Below are 21025 nucleotides of genomic sequence, written 5' to 3' on the forward strand. Positions count from 1 at the left end.
GGCTCTCCGTGCCCCCTTGGGGTCCCAGCGCGCCCCACCCACACAGCTCCCCCCTTCCACCACGACCCTAGCTGCCCTGTGTTCCCCCGGCTCCCAGCGCGCCCCCCGAAGTACGGACGCCTGACCGCCCTGGCCCCACCGGCTGACGCATTTGAAACCGCCAGGAACCTTGGCCGGCCGGGCACGCGCCCGACGTTTCGGGAGCGCGCCTCGTGCACGCGCGCCCCACCGCGTGACCCGCGCCGGCCAACCTGCGCGCGGGGGTTTGGGGGCAAACCGCGGCCCCGCGAGCAGCTGCGGCGGGAGAGCGGTGGGCCGAGAGCGTGAGTCGTCCGCTCGGTGCTGCCTGCTGCCCCGCCGCCCGCCGAGCGCAGCCATGTCCGAGGAGAAGCCCAAGGTAAGGGCAGGCGGGCGCGTGTCGGGCCCCGGACTCGGCACCCCCTCCCGCGCCGCCCCGGGCCCCGGGCCCCGGCGCCCTCCGCCGCCGGCCTCCGGGGCCCAGTTCCAGCGGCGCCGCCAGGCCTCCCCGCCTTCCTCCCCCTCCCCTCTCCACCTCCCACCCCCCCACTACTCGCACCGCCCGGCTCCGCTGGGCTCCCCTCCCCCGCACGTCCCGCCCTCCGCCCAGGCCCCGCCCCTCGGGGGGCCGACCCGCCCTCGAGCTCCGCCCCTGCCCGGGCCCCGCCCCCCGGCTCCCTCCGCCCAGACTCCTCCTCCGCGGTCCGAGCCCCACCCCCCCCACTACTCGCACCGCCCGGCTCCGCTGGGCTCCCCTCCCCCGCACGTCCCGCCCTCCGCCCAGGCCCCGCCCCTCGGGGGGCCGACCCGCCCTCGAGCTCCGCCCCTGCCCGGGCCCCGCCCCCCGGCTCCCTCCGCCCAGACTCCTCCTCCGCGGTCCGAGCTCCACCCCTCCGGTGGGCCGAGTCCCGAAGAGTGGGCGCCTCTATCCCGGGCCCTGCTGGCTGCGACCCTCTCCCTCCGCTGACGTCGCCCACCCCCCCCGTCGTCCCCAGTCCCTCTCTGGGACCGCCTCTCCCCAGGACCTCTTCCCTCGCCGGGACCCTCCTCCACTACGCCTCTTACGCGGGGACCCACGGTCCGGGCCGGCCTGGGCCCTACTGTCCCGCGTGCGCGGGGCCCCCTCCTCAGTCCTCACTGCGGAGCGCCGAGGGGGCGCAGGCTGGGCAGGGGCTCTGAGAGGCCGGACCTGTCTGGACGCACTGCCGCCTCCAGGGTGTGCGCCCACCTCCCGTCGCTCTCCCCTGGTGTGCACTCCGCACTCCGGTGCCCTGGACGGCAGTCCTCGCGAAGGCCCGCGGTTGTGCTAACTAGTCTTAAAAACAGGTTTCTGGAGCTCTTCGTCTGCACTCTTGGGGTCTGTCTTTTTGAAGTGGACCATCTGCTGCGCGTTAAGTGCTTTGCGTGCAGGCTCCAGCTGACCCCGCTGATGCTGGAGGTTGAGCTGAAGTTGGGGCCCCTGGTCACGGATCCCCTCCCTGGTCGGGATCACACGGTGGGGCTCTGGTGGAAGCTGCCCTCTCCTGTGAGAAAAAGTCACCCTCCAGGAGCGTCCTCCCTCCAGGTGCAGCTGGAACTGCCTTTGCTTTTCACGCTTGGGGAGGCCAAATGTAAATGCCCTTTCTTTATGATTTCTAGGTGGCCTCCTCTTACTGTAGTTTATAGGCAACGAAATACACACAGTACCATCGCTTCAGTGTGTTTAAACTTAACTCTCCCACGTGGTCAACGCCCAAGGCCCAATTCAGGAGAATAAACTTGCTTTAACTGCTTCCAAAGCAACTGGGTGGTTGTGCCTCACGCCCCGCCAGTGCGCACTGTGCCTGCCTGGCACTGCTTCCTACCCGGAGCCACTCTTTCCTCTGGGCCTGGAGAGGAGAGAGTAGGAGGTGCACTCCCAGGCCATCTTGGCAGAAAGACAACCTTGTGGATCAGTTGGGAAAGACAGTTTGCCTCCCCTGGAGAGCGCAGGCCGGGGACTGACTGACCGTGTGAACTGTGGTTCTGCTTTTTAGGCTCCCCTCCCCTCCCTTCCCCTCCCCTCCCCTCCCCTCCCCTCCTCTCCTCTCTTCTAAGTTCCTTTGTTTATTAGGGATTCACCGCGGGTCTGGGACAGGCCATTTGTTCTTGGTGTCTTTCTCTGCCTGGTCTGCCCTCTTTCTGTTTGTTTTGTGTTCTGGCCCCTGTGTCTCTTTGCTTTGAACACACCCATATTGTTTCATTAAAAAAGCAAATGCATCCTCTATCCACGTGCAAAAGAATGAAGTTGGACCTTTCTTAACGCCATATGCAGTCGGACCTTTCTTAACGCCGTATGCAAAAATTAAGTCAAGATGGTTCGAGGACTTAAACGTAAGACCTAAAACAATAAAACTTTTAGGAGAAAACATAGGACAAAAGCTCCCTGACATTGGACTTGGTGATGATTTCTTGGATATGACACCAAAGGCACAGGTAACATGAAAAAAATAAACTAGAGTCATGAAAATTAAAAAATTTTGTACATCAAAAGACACTGTGAACAGAGTAAAAAGCCAACCCACAGAAGGGGAGAAGATATTTTCAAATCACTATCAACCAAAAAAAGAACCGCAGAAGGCTGCAGATAAGAAAAGAATTTATTTGGGGTGTTAAGAATTGCAATTTGGGAGACACAGATTTGGGTAAAACCAAAAGAGCTTTCCGAGGAAGAGAAAGAATCAGGGGCTTTATAATAAAGGCGAAAGCCACGAGGCTGAGCTCTGACGCAAGGAAGGAAATATTTGTCCTTAAGGGATGGCTGTCACGAGTTGTTTTAGGGTCTGGGTCCCACAGGTATCTTGAGTTTCTGGCAGGTGTCCTGGATGCCTTCCTCAGGACAGGACGTGGTCACAGGGTCAGATTCCGTCCGGGCTGAGATGAGCGTAAGGTCCGTCCTCAGTGGCCTCCTGGCTCCGTTTGAGAGGCTCTCTGAGCAACACTGACTCCATTTTGATTTTCCTTCCACATCGTATATCTGATAAAGGATCAGTATCCAGAATATATAGAGGACTCCTAAAGCTCAACAAGAAATAAGCAACCTGATTCAGAAATGAGCAAAAAAACTTGAATAGATATTTCTCCGAAGAAGACATACAAAATGGCCAAGAAGCCCATGCAAAGATGCTCAACATCACTGATTATCAGGGAAAATGCAAATCAAAACTACAGTGAGACATCACCTCACCCATTAGGATTGCTGCTTTCAAAAAACAAAAGAGAAAACAACAAGTGCTGGCGAGGAGAAGGTGGAATTGGTGGTGGGAATGTAGAATGGTGCAGCTGCCGTGGAAGGGAGTATGGGAATTCCTCAAAAAGTTAAAAGTAGAATTACCATATGATCCAGCAGCTCTGCTTCTGGATATAGACCCAAAATGATTGAAAGCAGGGCCTCCAAGAGATATTTGTGCACCCATGTTCATAGCAGCATTACTGACAATAGCTAAAATTGTGGAAGAACCCAAGTGTCAGTTGGTCCGTGGATGAATGGATAAGCAAAACTTGGTCTATGCGTACAACAGCATATTATTCAGGCCTGAAAAGGAAGGAAATCCTTTTAGGATTTCCTAAACACATGCTGCAACAGGGATGAACCTTGAAGACAGTATTATGCTGAGTGACATAAGCCAGTCACAGAAGGACAAATACTGTGTGATGCTACTTACAGGAGGTCCCTGGGGGGGGGGGTCAGATTCATAGGGGCAGAAGAACAGTGGGGGCCAGGGGCTGGAGGGGGAGGAGTTGGTGTTCATTGGGGACAGAGTTTCGGTTTCACAAGGTGAAAAGAGTTGTAGAGGTGGATGGTGGCAATGGTTGTATTCTATACTACTGAACTGTACGCTTGAAAATGGTTAAGGTGGTAAATTTTATGTGCCTTTTTTTTGTGTGTGTGTGTTTTTTTTTTTTTTTTTTGTGGTATGCGGGCCTCCCTCTGCTGCGGCCTCTCCCGTTGCGGAGCACAGGCTCCGGACGCGCAGGCTCAGCGGCCACGGCTCACGGGCCCAGCCGCTCCGCGGCATGTGGGATCTTCCCAGACCGGGGCGCGAACCCGGTTCCCCTGCATCGGCAGGCGGACGCGCAACCGCTGCGCCACCAGGGAAGCCCTTTATGTGCCTTTTAACACGATGAATAAATGGAAAAGAAATCTGTAAATGCAAGGTGGTACCCCGGATTGGATCCTGGAACAGAAAAGGGTATCAGTGGAAAACCTGGTGAAGTACAAAAGAGCTTGCAGTTCCGTTGCCAGCGGTGTGCCAGTGTTGGTTTCTTGGGTGTGATGGGCGCTGCAGTACGTGAGGTGTTAACATGGGCGGGGCTGGTGTAGGAGTGCACTGTGCCTCGGTATTGCAGCTTTTCTGGAAATGTAAGATTAGTCCAAAATAAAACCTTTACTTGAAAAAAGGAAAAGCAACCGCATCCTCAGCCTCTGGGGAGTGTGATCATGGGGCCCCTCCTCCATCGGAGGAGGCTCCTTGCTGGAGGCTCGCCTCCTGGGGCCGCTTCTCGGGCCAGCCGAGCTCACCTACTGGGGTCTCCAGGGGCCAGCGTGCTGAGTGGCCTCCTTTCCTCCCCCCCTCCGTGAGGCAGGGAGGCGGCGGGGAGTGGGTCCCGGGGGAGGAAGGGGAAGCAGCAGGGAAGGAGCAGAGAGCCCGCGGCGGCTGGACCTGCCGGAGCCTCAGGAGGAGGACGAGAGCATGTGGCTGGACGGCGTACAAACCCGCTTTGGTCTCCATCCAAACCCGTCTGCAGATTGACTCAGGGGTCAGCTTCATCATTTTGTTAAAAAATAAACAACTCCTGTCTTCCCCAACGGTACTCTCAGGCTGAGCCTCTGCTCTGAACTCGAGCTTCTTGAATCAACTTCCAGTAGTTTCCAGGGGCCAGAGACCCCCGCTACGGGATCACGTCAGGATAGAATATGGCGGTGACCCCGTCCAGGTGGGACTGGTGGCACAGAACGGACTTGGGGGTGGCCCTCCGTGGGTGGCGAGCAGGGAAGCTGTGGGCCATCTGGACCCCAAGCCACTCGCACCCCGCTTTCCCGGCCGGAAACGTCTGTCGTTTGGTCTCATTCACCCGTGTGCGTTAAGTGTAAATCATCTGTGCATACGTGCGGTTCCTAGTCTCATGAGAGCGATCTTAGAACAAAGATGGATTTTCTCTCCATTGTTTTCTGGATCTATTGAGCCGATTTTCCCCCTTGAATTGACAGTCTGTGGAAACACCAGGTTGGCAGGGCATTTCCTGACTCAGCAAGTAGAACTTAAAAATAAGTTCTGTGTAGAAATCAAACAATCACACGAGTGACTGAATTGCTGGGGAATTTTAAGAAGTAACTTGGTTTTAATGACTTCAAAAAAGACCAGCAGCCATGCAAACACTTGCCTTTAAAGTGGTGTTTGTGGGGCGACGGGCTGGAGGCCGAGATTCATGTCTCTTTGCAGGAGGGAGTGAAGACGGAGAACGACCACATCAACCTGAAGGTGGCCGGGCAGGACGGCTCCGTCGTCCAGTTCAAGATCAAGAGGCACACGCCGCTCAGCAAGCTGATGAAGGCCTACTGCGAGCGCCAGGTGTGGGGAGGGGTCCCGGAGTGTGTGCGCGTGTGCCTGTGTGTCTCTGTGTGTGCACACCTCCCCCGGAGGTGCTCCCCTCCACCTGCCCCTCCAGGCTGGCCGGTCACGCCCTCTTCAGCCACCCGGTTGTCCCCGGTCAGGGGTGGATGTCTGGTGATGTCTTCGTGGCGCTGCTGGAATCGGAGTGGTGGCTTCGCCTGGGGCTCCGTCCCTCCACCTTTGCGTCTGTGGGGCCACTGCCCTCGACACAGTTCAGTTTCCAGACGATGCGTGATTCCTGCCCTTTGTTTACTTCATTTCACGATAAGGAGCCGATGCTCGTATGCCCTCCCACGGTGACCAGACAGACCGCCCGGCCGGCGTGTGGAGTGTGGGTTACGTGTGAGCATGACTGTGCCCTCGGGCCCCTCGGGCCCCTCGTGCTCTCTGACGCTTCTGCCCAGTCTCTCCCCCAGAGCCTGTCCTTTCAGGTGAGGCAGCTTTCCTCAGGATACTTCGGAAATACCGGACCTTTGTTAGTTTCCGCTCTTGGCTTTGATAAATCCTTGCCTCGGGCTTTTTGTTGTTGTTATTAAAAACACCCTAAAAAAGCTCCATGCCTAACTCTTTCTCTCCCCACTTTTCAGACCTTGCTCCTGAGAGGAGATCACTTTCAACTCCAACTTTTCTTTTCACTTTTCTTTGGTAAATATGCTTGCGCCTCTATTTCTTCACGTTTTTTGATTTGGGAGATTTTTTTCGCCTGTGAAAGGTGGGACTTCAGCTCTGGCCCGCCATCCGCACATCCACCGCCCGCGCTTGCACTCAGCTCCTTCCCTGGACCCCAGACCATCGCTCTGGAATCTCCTGCTTCTGTCCTGACTGGGGCAGCGCCAGCCCTGAGCCACACAGCGGCCTGTGAAGATTTCTGGCTCCTGTCTGAGTCCTGTTTCTCCTGGTCTGGTGGTGGTTGTGTGTGTCATTTTCTGGGGGCCCATTGTTAATTTATGCCCTGAATTTCCCGCCGTGCTGCACCGTCCCCCATGTTCCTGGGTCTTTTGCTTTCCCAGGGCCCCTCCCTCCCTGCCCCACCTGGACTGCTGCTCAGCCATCATCCCAGAGCCGCCTCCTGTCTATTTTCTGGATTAATCTTCTTCCCCTGTTTTGACGGAGCATATCTTCCAGTATCTTGCTCAGAAAGGGTATGAAAAATACCGCACGTCGGAAAGTGATTTGCGTTATAAACCTCCACGCTTGAATGTTTGAGTGCACATAGGTTGCAGTTCATTTTCTTTTCTTGGAGCTGTTGCATCCTTTTCGTCTAGTTTCCAACGCTGGTGTGGAAGGTTCAGTGGCATTCTGATTCTCCTCTGTTTGCGGCTTGGTTTATCTCTGATAGCTTTTGGGACCTTGTTTTCGTGCTTTGAGGCAGTTTTACCATTTACTCTTCTGGGCACATTCTGGGCCTTTTCGGTCTAGAAACTCATTTTAGTTCAGGAACTAGACCTTCTGTTAGTTCTTTGGTAATTTGTGTCCCTCTTCACTGGAATTCCTATCCAGCTTGCGGTTACCTGCTCCAGGTGTGTTCAGTTGGATCATTTCCTCCCATCGTGCATTGGGTTTTGTTGTTATTGGCCTCTGTTCTGGGAGGTTTTCTCAACTTCATGTTCCCACTTTTTATGGACGGTCTTGTTTCTGTCATGATTTCTGATTTTTAAAAGTTCTTGTTCTTTCCCATTTTCTGAGGCTCCTTTTTCCCCAGGGGAACTTTCTGTTGTTTTCTATCTCCCTAAGAGCTTCAGGTGTGTGTATGCATCTGTGTGCACATGTGTGCGCGCGCGCATGTGTACGCGTGCGTGCGCGCGCGGCTGTGTCTCTGCACATCTTTGCGTGTGTGCGCGCGCGCATGAGTACGCGCGCGTGCGCGCGCGGCTGTCTCTGTGCACGTCTGAGTGCGTGTGTGCGCGTGCGCATGAGTACGCGTGCGTGTGCGCGCGGCTGTGTCTGCACATCTTTGAGTGCGTGTGTGCGCGCGCATGAGTACGCGTGCGTGTGCACGCGGCTGTCTCTGTGCACATCTTTGAGTACGCGTGCGCACGTGCGCGGCTGTGTCTCTGTGCACATCTTTGAGTGCGTGTGTGCGCGCGCATCCCAGCGTCCTCTGATCCTCCCTCCCCCTGTGCCCTCCTCGTCCCTTTCTTCTTTGCTTTGACACCTCACACATTGGTCTTTCCTTAACTGTCCCCTCTCCCTGGGTGACGGCTCGTATTTAAGCACGAAGCACCAAAAAGCTGGTGAAAAGCTGCACACCTGGTGTGTGGACGGGGCTCGCATGTTGTCGCGGGGTGGCCTGTCCGGGTGGGTGTTCTGTGGGGGTCCCAGTGTCGCAATCTGTGAGTCTTTAAGTCTCCCCGGAGTGGCCTCCAGGCTCCCGCCTGTGCCCTGGGAGCGCGGTGGCCAGGGGGAGCAGCTCGGCGGGGCGCCGGGTGTACTGGGCGTCACTCGCCTGCCTCCGCCGGCCACCTGTCACTGCCCGGTTTGTGCCTGTGTCCCCAGCCCAGGGCTCTGAGTCCACCTCTCCAGAACGGGGACCTTCTGCCCGTGGGAGGGACAGTGCCCGACCTTGGGGTTGGGGGCCCTGCTTTGGGAGTCGGATATGGACTTAACAGCAGTCATCCCAAATCAGCTGCATCGCTGCCTCTTACACCTGTGTGCCCGGCCCTGCGCCTCTCGGGGCTCTTGTTGTCCGCCGCCCTGCCCCCCAGCGCACCGCATCCTGACCTTGGGGTCTAGGGTCCACAGCCCTGTAGCTTCCAGCCCGGAGGCGACGCCCTTTGTCTGCTGGCCTGGCCCCTCTCCTGTTTTCTTTGTCCTCGTTCATGCCTTTTTTTGTTTCTTTATGTCACATCAGTAGGTTTCAGGAGGGAGCAGAGATGGGTATCGAAATTCTGCTCAGCGCCTGGAGGGAAGCGAGAGGGCTGGATGAGGGCGGAGCCCCAGGAGCTAGAAGGTGCTAGAACGGCAATGTCTGAAAGGTGGTTCTGGGTGATAGAAAACAACAGAAAGTTCCCCCGGGGAAAAAGGAGCCTCAGAAAATGGGAAAGAACAAGAAAGGTTTGACCGGGGGGAAGTGAGACATGAACTAGGTTGCGGCCCCGCTGGTGTGGCTTCGTAGTCAATTGCGTGGTAAATCTGTAGATTCAGAAATCTGGTGTTTCCACATAAATGTGTGCTTCTTTTTGAATTAATGTGTTAGCTGAAAACGTTTAATGATGACTGCTGTTTCTTTTCAGGGCTTGTCAATGAGACAGATTCGATTCAGGTTTGACGGACAACCAATTAGTGAAACGGACACCCCAGCGCAGGTAGGAGAGCCGGCCCCGCCTGTGTTGGAGGGCTTCTTCCGACCTGCGTGTCACAACCGCCACGTGGAATGCTTGCATCTGAGAGTCACCCATTGCTTCTCACCTAGAAAAAATACCTTACATTTTCTTTCTTTCTTTTTTTTTTTGGCCGCACCAGGTGGCTTGCGGGATCCTAGTTCCCCAAACCTGGGCCCTCGGCAGCGGAAATGCAGAATCCTAACCACTGGACCACCAGGGAATACCCACCTTACCTTTTATTTTCTTTATTTATCAAAAAAATTTTTTTTTTTTTTGGCTGTGCTCTGCGGCATGTGGGGTCTCAGTTCCCCGACCAGGGATCGAACCTGTGACCCCTGCAGTGGAAGCGTGGAGTCCTAACCACTGGACCGCCAGCAAAGTCCCTACATTTCCTTAATGGCTTTAATTATTAGATCATTTGATTTTGTAATTTTGAGGTTCGGTTTTCCAACGAGGAAAATGTCCTTTGTCGGCCTCTTCTGTGTTGGGAGAAGGAGCAGGAAGGCTGGGTGCCCGGCAGAGGTGGTCCAGAGACAGGGACAAGGCCTGGGCCTGCCCATCCCGCCGCCGTCTGCAGGCTCCGGGCGAGCCGGGCACGTGCGGTCTCCAGCCACTGGTAGCCTGGATACCGGGTCTGCAACGTTAGCCAGTTTGTACTTTTCAGTAAAACTTTATAGAGACTTGTTTACTTGTTAACAGGACTTAGTGTGTCTATCAGGTCAAGTCCCTAATGTTGACCGTTCCTTTGTTAGGGGAGGCTTGGGGAATAAGCGGGCTTGTTGGAAACCCACAGCTCAGCCTCTGTCCCCGGGTGCCCACCGAGGGCAGGCTCGGGGCTTAGGCACCTCAGGGTGGTGTCCCTGGCGTGGGCGGGGGCAGCTCCGAGACCCTGGTGCTCAGCGGGGTGGGACCCCTTCCCGTGACGCGAGGATACTCACTGCCCCCTCTGTGCCTGCAGCTGGAGATGGAGGACGAAGACACCATCGACGTGTTCCAGCAGCAGACGGGGGGGGTCCGGGGCGGCCAGCTGCCTCTGGGGTGCAGCCCCTAGAGCCACCATCCCCTCGTGTCACTGCGCTTGTGTTCGCTGTTGAACAGTGGGGGTGTGGCCATGCCCACACCAGGGGGGCTCAGACACCGAGGACATTCCCCAGAAGGACTTTGCTCTCTGATGTACTTCAGTGCGGCCGCGGGGACGTCCACGGCTTCCCCCAGCACACCACCCCGGTACCTCTGTTTGGGTAAAATGCATGGCGAGGGGTTTTGCTTTTGTTTTTACTTTCATTTTTGTTTTTTCTCCCTCCTATGACATTTCCCCCAAACTTGTGGCCCGAGTGCCCACCTTCCGTCTAGGTGGGGCTCTTACCCCAGGTATCGGCCCCTACCCATTCCAGTCATGTAGAGAACTCACGTCACTGCTTTGGGGGTGTTTCTGTGGGGCGAGTTTTGGGGACACAGTCGGGATGGGAGACAAACTTTCACTTATTGTTTCTTGCTGGCACAGGTTTTCTTTTAATGCTAAATATTACAAGTGTAAGCTTTGTCAGAATATAGTAAAGTTGAAGGGAAAATTCTGGAACGTTTCTTAAAAGGTAAGAAGTTCTTCAGTAACGTGGCCCCACATGGGGCCTGGGGCCTAGGATCGCCACCCATGGCCAGTGACGCTGTTCCGGTGCGGAGAAAATTGGCTTTCCCCCTTTCCTTAACAGAGAAGAAAGTAATTCCCACACGTCTCACCTGGTAATAGTGCCGGGGCCTCAGATTTCTTCCAGTATTTGCTTCTGATGGATAATGATACTCTGTATATAAAAAAGGAAGATTTGAGTATTGCTGATTTTGCAATTAACGTTTTTGTGTAAAAGAGCTGCTTCAAAGTGTGGTTACGAGTGAAAGACGGCTCCGGGTCCTCCCCATGGACTGTGCTCTGCTCCCCAAGTTGGTATGGAGTTTACGTGTTACATGTGATTTCAGTTCTGTGAAGCATTTGGGGTCTGTCCCAGTCAAACTCCGATAGTTGTCCTGTTGCCCTCGTGTGTGGACCCACTGCCGCCGGGTGGCCCGGCACTGCTTGCTCGGGTCACCTGGGCAGCGCGACCACCGCCATCTCTTGTTGGGCTGGCATCTCGCTGAAGATGTGTCTGCTTTTCCTTTGCATTTTGCTCTTCGGGCACAGGTAGGATGTCTGCTGGCTCTGTTGTGTTTATTCCCGTTTGTACATTATTTGTTGTTCTTTACTACTGTCAACAGTAAATATAGTTTGGTATTCTGTCTCTCGGCTTGTATTCAATACTGCGTTTGGAGCTTGGGCATTGTGTCACATTCCGTATTTGCAGCGACCCTCCAGCGAGGCCACTCAGACTTCGCTCTAAAGGCCGGTTCACCGCTGCCCCCCTCCTGCGCCCGCGCAGGCTTCCCAGGCGGGTGGCGTCTCCGCCGAGGACACCCCCTCACCCTCAGAACTCTCCTCCTTCCTCTACCGGGCGTCCTGGGTGGAGGATCGCCGTTACTCCGGGCTTCTCGATATTTTTGGTGTTTGAGTATAAGACTTTTCCTTGGTGCAGTTGACATCCTACTCACTCATCTGTTTGAAACGGAAGCGAGTTGGCAGTAATTTGAGAACTTCCCTGCGTGCCCCGCTGTGACGGCACCAGGGTGCATCAGGTGAGGTAAGCACAAGTTGAAAGCTCAAGGGCAGCCGGGCAATGGAGCACTTGATTCACTCACAGCAGCAGCAGGAGGTGGATCAAGGCACAGCACAGGGATTGGGTTGTTTGCCAGACGCCGCGGCGGGTGGTGAAGCCCAGCAGGGCAGCCCCTGCGCTCCTGCCGAGAGGGACACGTCAGGGTGCCTTAGGCTAGGAGCAGCGCTGTTTCCTTGGGAGCCTTAGAACAGTGCTGCCTGACTGAAGAGCAGGCAGTGTCCTGGAGGTTGTCTTTTATCTTCGAAATGTGTGCAGATTGTGCATTCGGAATAATCTGTTGATATCAATGTTTTTAAAATATTGTTACCCAAACCCAACTCCCAGAATCTTGGGGTTAAATTGATGCTTCAGTAGGAGACAGGCCCTATTGGTGCTGTTATTGGTGCCCTGGGTCCCAGCTGGCACTTTCTCAGTTTCGGTGCCACAAGTGCCACATCCCAGGACCCCTCAGTTCCAGGCACACGGGCGGTGCCAGCCTGGCTGTGCTGCACAGCACAGGTGGGGAAGCATGTGTTAATATTGGCTCTGCCACAAGACACAGCTTCCATGGAAAGGAACTGCAAAAAGCACATCCTTTTTGCACCTCAGAACTTCAGTTCCCAAAGAAACTAGTTTATTCTGAACTTGCTGGCCTGTCCAGTGGGCCAAAGCCTCTAAGTATTGATATCGCACACCTGCTACTCAGAACCCTGGGGATACCAGGACCGACTGACTGAGCAGAGAGTTGCCAGATTGAGTGAATAAAATACAGGGTGCCCAGTTACACCTGAATCTCAGAGAAGACGTGTGGAGGGGGCCTGCTTCCCTGAAGGCGAGGCCGTCCCACCAGCCGCAGTGAGGTGAGAGCCTTCTGTTACGTTGAGCACCTCATATCCGGGGTTTTTTTCACTTGAAACTAACCCTGCTACAAGCTGTGAATACACACACTGCTCTACAGCAGGAAAATGATGTGACACAGACGTGGACGCAGCTAAGAAAATACCCAGCATCTGACAGGTGCTGCTGTCTGAGCGTCATGGTTTTGATGACAATGCTTTTCATCACCCACACTTCCTTTAGGTGGCCAAGTGGAGTTTTCCTTTAGTCTCCATGGGAACCACACCCTCTGACCCCTGACCGGCTTGGGGGGATGGGATGTGGTTTGATTGCAGAGAGGGCAACTACTTGAACAGGAGAACATGAGTATTTGTGCAAATCCATTCCTCTTTGGAACTGTCTGAAAGTACTGTGTTGTTTTTATAAATCACCATGGTCATTTGAAAATACAGTGTCAGACTGAATTTTTGTGACACCTCTACCGCAAAATATGCACCATTGTGGGTTTGTGCGAATTGTTTAATTTTATTCAACTCGACAGATACCTCCTGCCACGTCCAGGTACTGAGGCTGCATCCAGGAACACACGAGAAGAGAACACCCTGCCCTCATGGGACATGTTTCTGGTTACGGGAGACAGATAAGTTGTGTACTGTGCTAGAAAATTATACAGGACATTACATAGAAATTCTATAGAGGAGTACGTTGGATATGTGTTGTGAAGATAAAAACTTTTCTTTTTTAAAAGGTGCATATATCCTTGCCACAAAGCACGAAAGGTGCTGACTTTCTCTGAAGTAAGAATGAGGTTCTAAGAGGCATAAATAGATCAACAGATAGATCAGTGGGCCAGTCAGCAGAACCACCATGAATGTTACGGAAAAAAAAAAAAGACTCGCCCGTCTAGTTATCCGCTGCACATTACTCAGTGGAGAAGCCAGAGCAGCAGCGGGGCGCGGGGAGGGTGGTGTATGGCCTGAGGAAGATGACAGCCCCTTGCTGGCCTCCTGAAGCAGTGGCCTGGGGGACTGCCAAGGGGGCCGTGGGGGAAGTCTGGACCCGCTGCCTCTGGGAGCTGCTGGTCAGCAGGCTGGCGGTTGGGAGGGGAGCCCATCCACACCTGGGGTGGGGGAGGGGTCCGGCCGCTGCTCTGCTCCCTCCTCGAGCTCCCAAAGCTCCTCTCTTGGCCGAGTGGAATCCAGAACCACACCGACAACGGCATAAAACCGCCACAATCGCCAATCTCACTTTTTCAAACCTAAAGCGGTGTGAGGGTAGCCACCGGGGCACCAAATGTGTTCCGCGTGGATTCTCGCTCTGACTGCAGCTGGGCCTGAAAGTCGCTTCCTCTGAACTGCACTGGTGACAGCGAGGGAGCCCCGACACGGTCCACGGTGTACCTTCAGCAAATAGTCTGAACGACATCTGCTCATCCGGCCCGCGAGTGGCCAGCCCTGCCCGCCGCCCCCCTCGTCCGCTCTCCCCGCCGTCTTCATCCTCTGTCCACGATCCTCCATCCCCGTCCCCGCCGTCGGGGCCGCCCTGAGGCCACGAGGACGGAACAGGCGGTTCACACACACTCTGCGGGCGCCCGCTGCTCCGGGATCTTCTGCAGAGTTCCCTACCGGAATCCGGATCCCCGGAAGCAGCGATGATCCCACAAAGCGGCTTAGGGCCCCGCCCTGCCCTTCCCCGCCCCGCCCTGCCCTTCCCCGCCCCGCCCACCGCGCACTTCTGCAGAGTTCCCTACCGGAATCCGGATCCCCGGAAGCAGCGATGATCCCACAAAGCGGCTTAGGGCCGGGGGCCGGGCCCCGCCCAGCCCCGCCCCGCCCCGCCCACCGCGCACGCGCCCCGCCCCACGCACGCGCCTGGCGTCCCGGAAGGGCTCCTGTGCCCCCGCGGCGACCCGGAAGCAGCCCGGGCGTCGGGCGGGAGGGAGGAGCGCTGAGGAGGCGAGGCCGACGGCGCAGCTGTTGCCGGGAAAATGGCGGGGACGGCGCTCAAGAGGCTGATGGCCGAGTACAAACGTGAGTTCGGGGCCGCGCGCCGCCCCTCGGCCCCACGTCGGGCCCCGCATCCCCGCCCGCCTGCTGCTGGCGGCCGCCCCGACGTCCGGGTGCCGGGCGTGGACTCGGTCCGCCGCCGAGCCCGGCCCGTCTGCGCCGTCGGGGCGGGTTTCGTGTGGTCGCCGGGGGCCGCCCGCGACCCCGGGCGGGGAGAAGCTGGCGCGGCGCTGGTCTGGGGACCCTGGGCTCCGGCTCTGCCAGCAACCGGAGGGCTCCCCGACCCAGCCTCGCGGACGCCGGCGGGCCGGGCGGAGGGACAGCTCACCGGCCTAGTGAGAAGTTGCGGGAAGCGCCCTAGGAGGGTAATCGCGTACTGATGAGGCGGAGGCGAAAGGTCAGATTTGGGTTTTCTCTTTAACGAGGGAACAGGGTTTTTGGACAGTGCCATCTGCCATTCTTCCCGGGTAGCGTTGCAAAAGCCTCCTTCGTGCTTTCTTAGCCCGCAGAATTTTCTGATGTTTGGGGAAAGCAAAGGGAGAAGCGAGAAGCGTGTTCTCCCTTTTACAGCGGAGGCTCCCTTGGAGGAGTCGCTGTGAGAAGCCGGGGATGGATGCCCTTGTGTTTGCTGGGCGCAAGGTGGGAGGGAGCCTGCTGGGGGTTCACACCTGCCTCTGCTTGTTAGTTGTGGACCTTGACTTCGGACGTCGCCTTCTGCCTTTCCCCGTCTGTGAAGATGGTGCTTAGCCAGGTACCTGACAGCTGGCTGTCCGCAGCGTGAGCTGTTCCTGTTGTCATTACACTGAGGACACTTTCCGAAGAAACTTGAACATAAACTAAAATGACGAATGTCGTAAAGCTAACTGGTAAATACGCACGCAGCTGAGTTTCCTAAAGCATCTTGGCTGCCCTGCGCAGGGGGTGTCAGTGTTTGGCTAGAGCAAACCACAGAGTTGCGAATGCAGGCTCGTTAAAATAAATGGTTAGATAACGCTCTGGATAACACTAGATAACCATCTAGCGTTCTCTAAAGTAAGAATGTATATTTAGAGGAGACTTTAAAGTAAGAATGTATATTTAAAGTAAGAATGTATATTTAGAGTAAGAATGTATATTTAGAGGGGGCAGAGTGGGGGAAGAGATGGTTCCCCCTGAACAGAGGGTTGGAGATGGGGGCCGTTGCCTCTGTCTCCTCTTGGGAAACCTGGCTGGGGGTCAGATGTCTGGGAACACGTGCCATTTCCTGCCATCCTGGTCTGTGTCGCTGCATCTGTTTTAGTTTATTTGACCCTGTTTCTAGACTGCCAGCAGGTACTATTTTCTCATTTCTGTAGAGAAGGACTCTGTTAAACCCCTGCATGGGGAATTTAGGTGGCTGTTTCAGCCCAGTCTTTGCATTGTTGAGCTTGTATTTCCTAATATTTTCCCCTTTTCTGTGCTTACAAAAGTCCCATCCAGTATCTCAACCATGTTGTCAGTTTGTAGTAAGAAAATGTAAATAGCAGTTGACTTCCAAAGCTGTATCACAGAAGTGTATCGTGTGTTTTTATGTGTAAATATACGACATTTTGGAGTGTGTCGCAGACAGAGCTCTACAGTTGTCTCCCTATGACTCCCGTCCCCCGGTTACTCAGTCACACACTGACCTGGGCACCGTGTGAAGGGACTTTGGAGTTGTTGTTTACCGGTAACTAACGAGCTGACATTAAGATGGGGAGAGTGTCCTGGCTTATGGAGGTGGAACCCCATTGTCACGTGAGGCCCCCAGCCGGGGGAGGAGACAGGAGAGGGGAGGCAGGAGACCCAGAGCAGGAGGAGCACCCCCTGCCGTGGCTGGGCCAGGAGCTGAGGAACACGGCGGCTGCTCGAATCTGAGAATGACCCCGGCTGACAGCGGTGAGGGCCCTGGAGCCTCGGTCCTGCAGCCGCAAGGAGCAGGATTCTGCCAACCCTCTGAATGAACTTGGGGTGGCAGCCTTGTGAGGCTCTCGGCAGAGGACCAAGTGGCCTGTGCGGTGCGCAGGCTCTGACACACAGAAACCGCGAGATCATCGGTGGGTGTTGCTTTCGGCCACTGAGCTTGTGGTCATCGTCACATCAGCCGTAGAAAATGACTCCAGTGTGTTGCTGGGGACGTGCAGTATCTTAGGAACGTGATAAAACCCCACTTAGTGATTCTTGTCTTTTGTGTCTTAGCATCTGGTTGGCCCTCCTACCACATTTTAAGGTGGCACATCCAGTAGAAAGGTAGGCTTTACAGAAGCAACTTTTGTGTGGAATGGGTTTAGGTAGATTTGGATGGGGTTCAGGCCCCCTGTCTTGTATTTGGAATAGTCACAGAGCTGCAGAAACTCAGAGGTGGTAGGACCTTGGATATGATTCCATTCAGGCCCCTAATTTTACAAATTTATAGGAAATTGAATAACAGACAAAATGATTTGCCCACGTTCTTACAATCAGAAAAAAAGAAAGATGGGAAAAGAAACGAGGTGTCTTAAACCAATATCTTTTCTCGATGTTTTATCTTCATGCATCGCCTAGCCTTTTCTAGGAGTATCAGAGATGGACTTAAGTATTAGTTGCCAGGGCTCCCGTAACAGAGTAGCACAAGCTAGAGGCTTAACACAACAGAAGTGTATCCTCTCACAGCTCTGGAGGCCGGAAATCCCAAATCAAGGTGTGGGCAGGGCGGGGCTCCCTGCAGAGGCTCTAGGAAGGATCCTTCCTTGCCTCTGCCAGCTTCTGGGCCTTGCTGGCAGCCCACGGTGCCCCTTGGCTAGTGGAGCAGAACTGCCGTCTCTGCTCCTGTTTTCCCGTGGTCGTCTTCCCTCTTATAAAGACACCAGTCACTGGTTTAGGGCTTATCCTAATCCAGCGTGATCTCGTTTTAACTTGATTACATCTGCACAGCCCCCGTTTCCAAATAAGGTTACTTTCACAGGTTCTGGGGGACACTCTTCAGCCCAGTACGGTGTCTAGTAGGAACCCCAAACTTACCCGTGTGGCGCCGAGCCGCTTTGCTCCTGCACCGCTGTTGTCCCACAGCCTTACCTGTCTCAGTGGTGGCCTTATTCTTCCAGCTGTTTGGGCTCAAAACCTTAGATTGGTCTTTTGAGGACTCACTTTCTTCTGTATCCAAGTGTAGCCTGTTGACCTGCCTTCAGACTTTATTCATTTATCCGGAGTCCAGTGCTGGCTCAGGCCACTCACCTCCGGCCTGCGTAACTGCAGCCCAGTCCTGATGGCGGTCTCCTTCTCTCTTGCCACGCTTGGCTCTGTTCTCAGCACAGCAGAGTCAGATGGGGTCGCTCTGTCCTCTTGGGGTGCTGGTCCTTCCTTGCCCTGCTCCCCTGGAGACGCCTTCTCTGAACCACCAGACTCAGCCTGGCCTTCCCATTCCTGTCATCCTTCCCTGTCATTAACCCGTTTGAGTTTTTTAAAGCATCCTTTATTGTGAAGTATGTTACGTATGTAAAGGATATAAAAGGTGTACTTTCAGATGAAATAGTGAAATGAACACCTGTACCTGTGACACCAGCTTAAGAAGTAGGATGTTAGCAGGAACTGAGCAGTCTGGTTTGTGCTGCTTCCCACCCCACCAGGAGTTACCACCACCGAATTTTGTGTGACTTGTTCTTTTCTTTTTCTTTATAGTTCTATCACTTAATATCCTTCTACACAACATTTTATTTACTTTTGCCTGTGTTTGTACTTAGTGGAAGTAGGATTGCACGGTATGTATTCTGCAGATTGAATCTTTGCTCAGCACGCTTTCTGAGATTCACTTATGTTGAAACATAGAGCTGTGTCTATTTTCACTGCTGCATAGCACTTCGTTTTATGAATAAGCCACAATTTGTCCTCTACTGCTGGGCACGTAGGTTATTTCCAGCCTTTGCTTATTATACAGATTGGCTGCTGGGGACATTGCTGGTGCCTGTGCACAGTGTGACGCAGCCCTGGCGCGCTCACGGGTCGGCCTTGTGGATGACGCTTCCCCGTGTGCGTGTTCCGTGTGCACCGCTGTGGATGTTCACCGACACCTTGGTGTTGTGCGGGCTCTGTTTCCTCCCACCCGGTGGGTGTGATGTGGTTTCTTGTGGTTTTAATTTGTAGATCATGACTAATGAATGAAGGCGAGCATCCTGTCATGTTTTCCCTTTGTGAAACGTCCGTATCTTTTACCAGATTTCCGTAGCGTGGTCTCTTTTTCTTACTGATTTGTAGGAGTTCTTTATAAATTCCCTATCCCTTTTTATATTCCTAATCCTTTGTTGGTTATATGTGTTACAAGTATTTTATCCCAGTTTGTGCTTTGTCTTTTCAACCTTTGTGATGTCTTTTTTTCTAGCCACCCTTTAAAAACAGTTTTATTGAGGTATAATTGACGTACAGTGAGCTGATGTACTTAAACGTACATTTGATGAGTTTGGATGTACGTGCACACACCTGTGAAGCCATTGCCACAGTCAGGATGCTGAGTAACCACCGCCCCCCAGTCTCCTCCTGCCTCTTTGTAATCTGGCTTGGCCTTCTCTCTCCTGCGCCCCCAGGTCCCAGGCAATGACTGATCTGCCTTCGGTCACTCCTGCAGTTGTTTTGTACTTTCTTTGTCAGAGGTCCTTCACTCAGCATAATCATGTTGCAGTTCACCCAGGTTGTTGCTTGGGTCAGGAGTCCCTTCAAGACCACAGCTTGTTGCTGCATTCGCCTGTGGTGGACCTTTGGATTGTTTCCAGTGCTTGGCTATTACAAATAAACCTGCTGTGAACGTTTGGGTTAGGGTTAGGGTTAAACCTTTCTTTCCGTGGACATATGCTTTTGTTTCTGTTGAGGAAGTTCCTGGGTCATATGTGAGGTGTGTGTTTAATTTTTAAGAAGTAGCCAAACTGTTTTCCCAAGTGGTTGTACCATTTTACATCCCCACCAGCAGTGTATCAAGAATTCCACTTCCTTGCTGACACTTGGTATGGTCAGTTTTAAAGTTTTTAGACATTCTGTTGGGTGTGTAGTGACATGTCATTGTGGTTTTAGTTTATGTTTTTATATGCCATCCATATAGCTTTTCTGATAATGTGTCTTGAATCTTTTCCTCAGTTTTAAAGCAAGTTTATTGTTCCCTTATTAAGTTGTAAGAGTTCTTTATATAATGCAGGTACGGGTGTTTTGTTGGATATTTTGTAAATATTTTCACTTAGACTGTAGCTTGTTTTTTTAAAAATTGTGGTAAGAAACACATACTGCTGTCCCGTTGCCATCTGAAGTGTACAGTGCAGTGTTGTGCGCTGTGTGCATGTGGTTGTGGGGCAGGGCTCTGCAGCTCCTTCACTAGGCCGGACGGAAAGGCTCTGTCCCTTGAACGACAGCTCCTGTGGTTTGCCTTGCAATTTTCATAACATTGCCTTTAAAAGAGCAAAGGTTTTAAAATTTTCAGTGATACCCAATTGATTGACTTTTAAAACATTTCTTGCTTTCTGTGTTGTGTTTAGAAAATCATTGCCTGACGTAAGATCACTAAGGTTTTCTCCTATGATTTCTTTATACTCTCAGCTCTTACGTTTCAATCTGTGATCCACGTCAAGTAAAGTTTTGCGTGTGGTATATGAGATAAAGGTCAAGGTTTATGTGCCGATGATTTGCAGATGGCCGTCCAGTTGTTTGGGCACTGTATTAGTTTGCTTGGGCTGCTGTAACAAAGTACCACAGGCTAAGGAGCTTAAACCACAGAAATTATTTCCTTGCGGTCAGAGATCCAGTTGCAGCAGGGCTGGTCCCTCCTGAAGCATCTCTCCTGGGCGTGTGGACAGCCACCCCCTCCGTGTGTCCTCACAGCGTTTGTCGCTCTGTCCATGTCTGTGCCTAATCTCCTTCTTATAAGGACATCTGTTAGACTGGATTAGGGCCCACCCCGATGACCTCATTTAATTACTTCTTTTTTAAAGACCCTAGTTATACACTCTTCTGCACTTTTTGTCATTTACTATTTCCTGGAGTTCATTCTGTACTAGGACACAGAGGTGGTCAACGTTCCCTTTTACAGCCGCAAAGTGTCCCATCAGTAGACGTATCATAATTTGACTGGTCCCCTATTGATAGACATTTGGGTTGTTTCCAGGTTTTTTTGCTATTACAGAAAGTCCTGAAATGAATAACTTTGCGCATGTGTCTTTTCTTGCCGAGGGGTGGATTCTGAGAAGTAAGGCTGCTGGTCAGGGTTTATATTTACGTTTTGTTCTGCATGGTGTCTATTTTTAAAGCCACTGTTTATTTACAGCAGTGTTTTTATTAGCCAGTTAACATTCTCAAGGAATCAGTGGCAAAGAATGGTCATTTGCAAATTTCTCTGATATTGTTAACATTTTGTTTCCCTTTTTGAGGTTGTTTTTATCATTAAACATGAAACTATATGGTTGTGGGTGTGTGTTTTAAAAACAAAAAACAAAACAAGGAAACAATGTAATCCAGAAACATTCCCTCCGTCTGGAGAAGTCGGTTGCTGCAATTCTTTGCTGACCTGTAGATGCCGC

At 53.3% G+C, this 21025-nt stretch overlaps 2 protein-coding genes across 9 annotated transcripts in view; both read left to right on the forward strand.

Moving 5' to 3' along the window:
• Positions 1 to 232: 232 nt before the first annotated feature.
• SUMO3 (small ubiquitin like modifier 3) lies at positions 233 to 10156 on the forward strand. 5 transcript variants are annotated; one of them, XM_024120007.3, is made up of 4 exons: positions 233 to 397; positions 5481 to 5609; positions 8885 to 8956; positions 9933 to 10156. In XM_024120007.3, exons 1-4 carry the CDS (start codon positions 377 to 379, stop codon positions 10023 to 10025), a joined length of 315 nt encoding a protein of 104 aa, XP_023975775.1. In that variant the 5' UTR covers positions 233 to 376; the 3' UTR covers positions 10026 to 10156. The 5 variants fall into 5 exon arrangements, with proteins under 5 accessions (XP_023975775.1, XP_054942434.1, XP_054942431.1 ...); XM_055086459.1 differs by lacking the exon at positions 9933 to 10156 and adding an exon at positions 9114 to 9904; XM_055086456.1 differs by lacking the exon at positions 9933 to 10156 and having other exon boundaries at positions 8885 to 9904.
• Positions 10157 to 14419: 4263 nt separating this feature from the next.
• UBE2G2 (ubiquitin conjugating enzyme E2 G2) overlaps positions 14420 to 21025 on the forward strand; it is a 39558-nt gene continuing 32952 nt past the window's right edge. Inside the window, exons 1-2 of one of the 4 annotated variants that reach the window (XM_028492732.2) lie at positions 14447 to 14522; positions 15184 to 15364. In XM_028492732.2, coding sequence (XP_028348533.1) covers positions 15340 to 15364 — 25 coding nt within the window. In that variant the 5' untranslated portion in view covers positions 14447 to 14522; positions 15184 to 15339. Of the gene's footprint in view, positions 14523 to 15183; positions 15365 to 21025 lie in introns of all 4 variants that reach the window. The other 3 variants (XM_024120326.3, XM_024120330.3, XM_024120328.3) reach the window with 3 other exon arrangements.

This window comes from Physeter macrocephalus, chromosome 8 (genome assembly GCF_002837175.3).
Source record: "Physeter macrocephalus isolate SW-GA chromosome 8, ASM283717v5, whole genome shotgun sequence".
NCBI lineage: Eukaryota > Metazoa > Chordata > Mammalia > Artiodactyla > Physeteridae > Physeter > Physeter macrocephalus.

Excerpts from the sequence above, each read along its gene's own strand:
- SUMO3 (XM_055086456.1), top strand. The coding sequence starts at position 377 with ATGTCCGAGGAGAAGCCCAAG. Across the intron at positions 398-5,480 it reads TGTCCGAGGAGAAGCCCAAG|GAGGGAGTGAAGACGGAGAA; the intron begins GTAAGGGCAGGC and ends GTCTCTTTGCAG. Across the intron at positions 5,610-8,884 it reads AGGCCTACTGCGAGCGCCAG|GGCTTGTCAATGAGACAGAT; the intron begins GTGTGGGGAGGG and ends GTTTCTTTTCAG.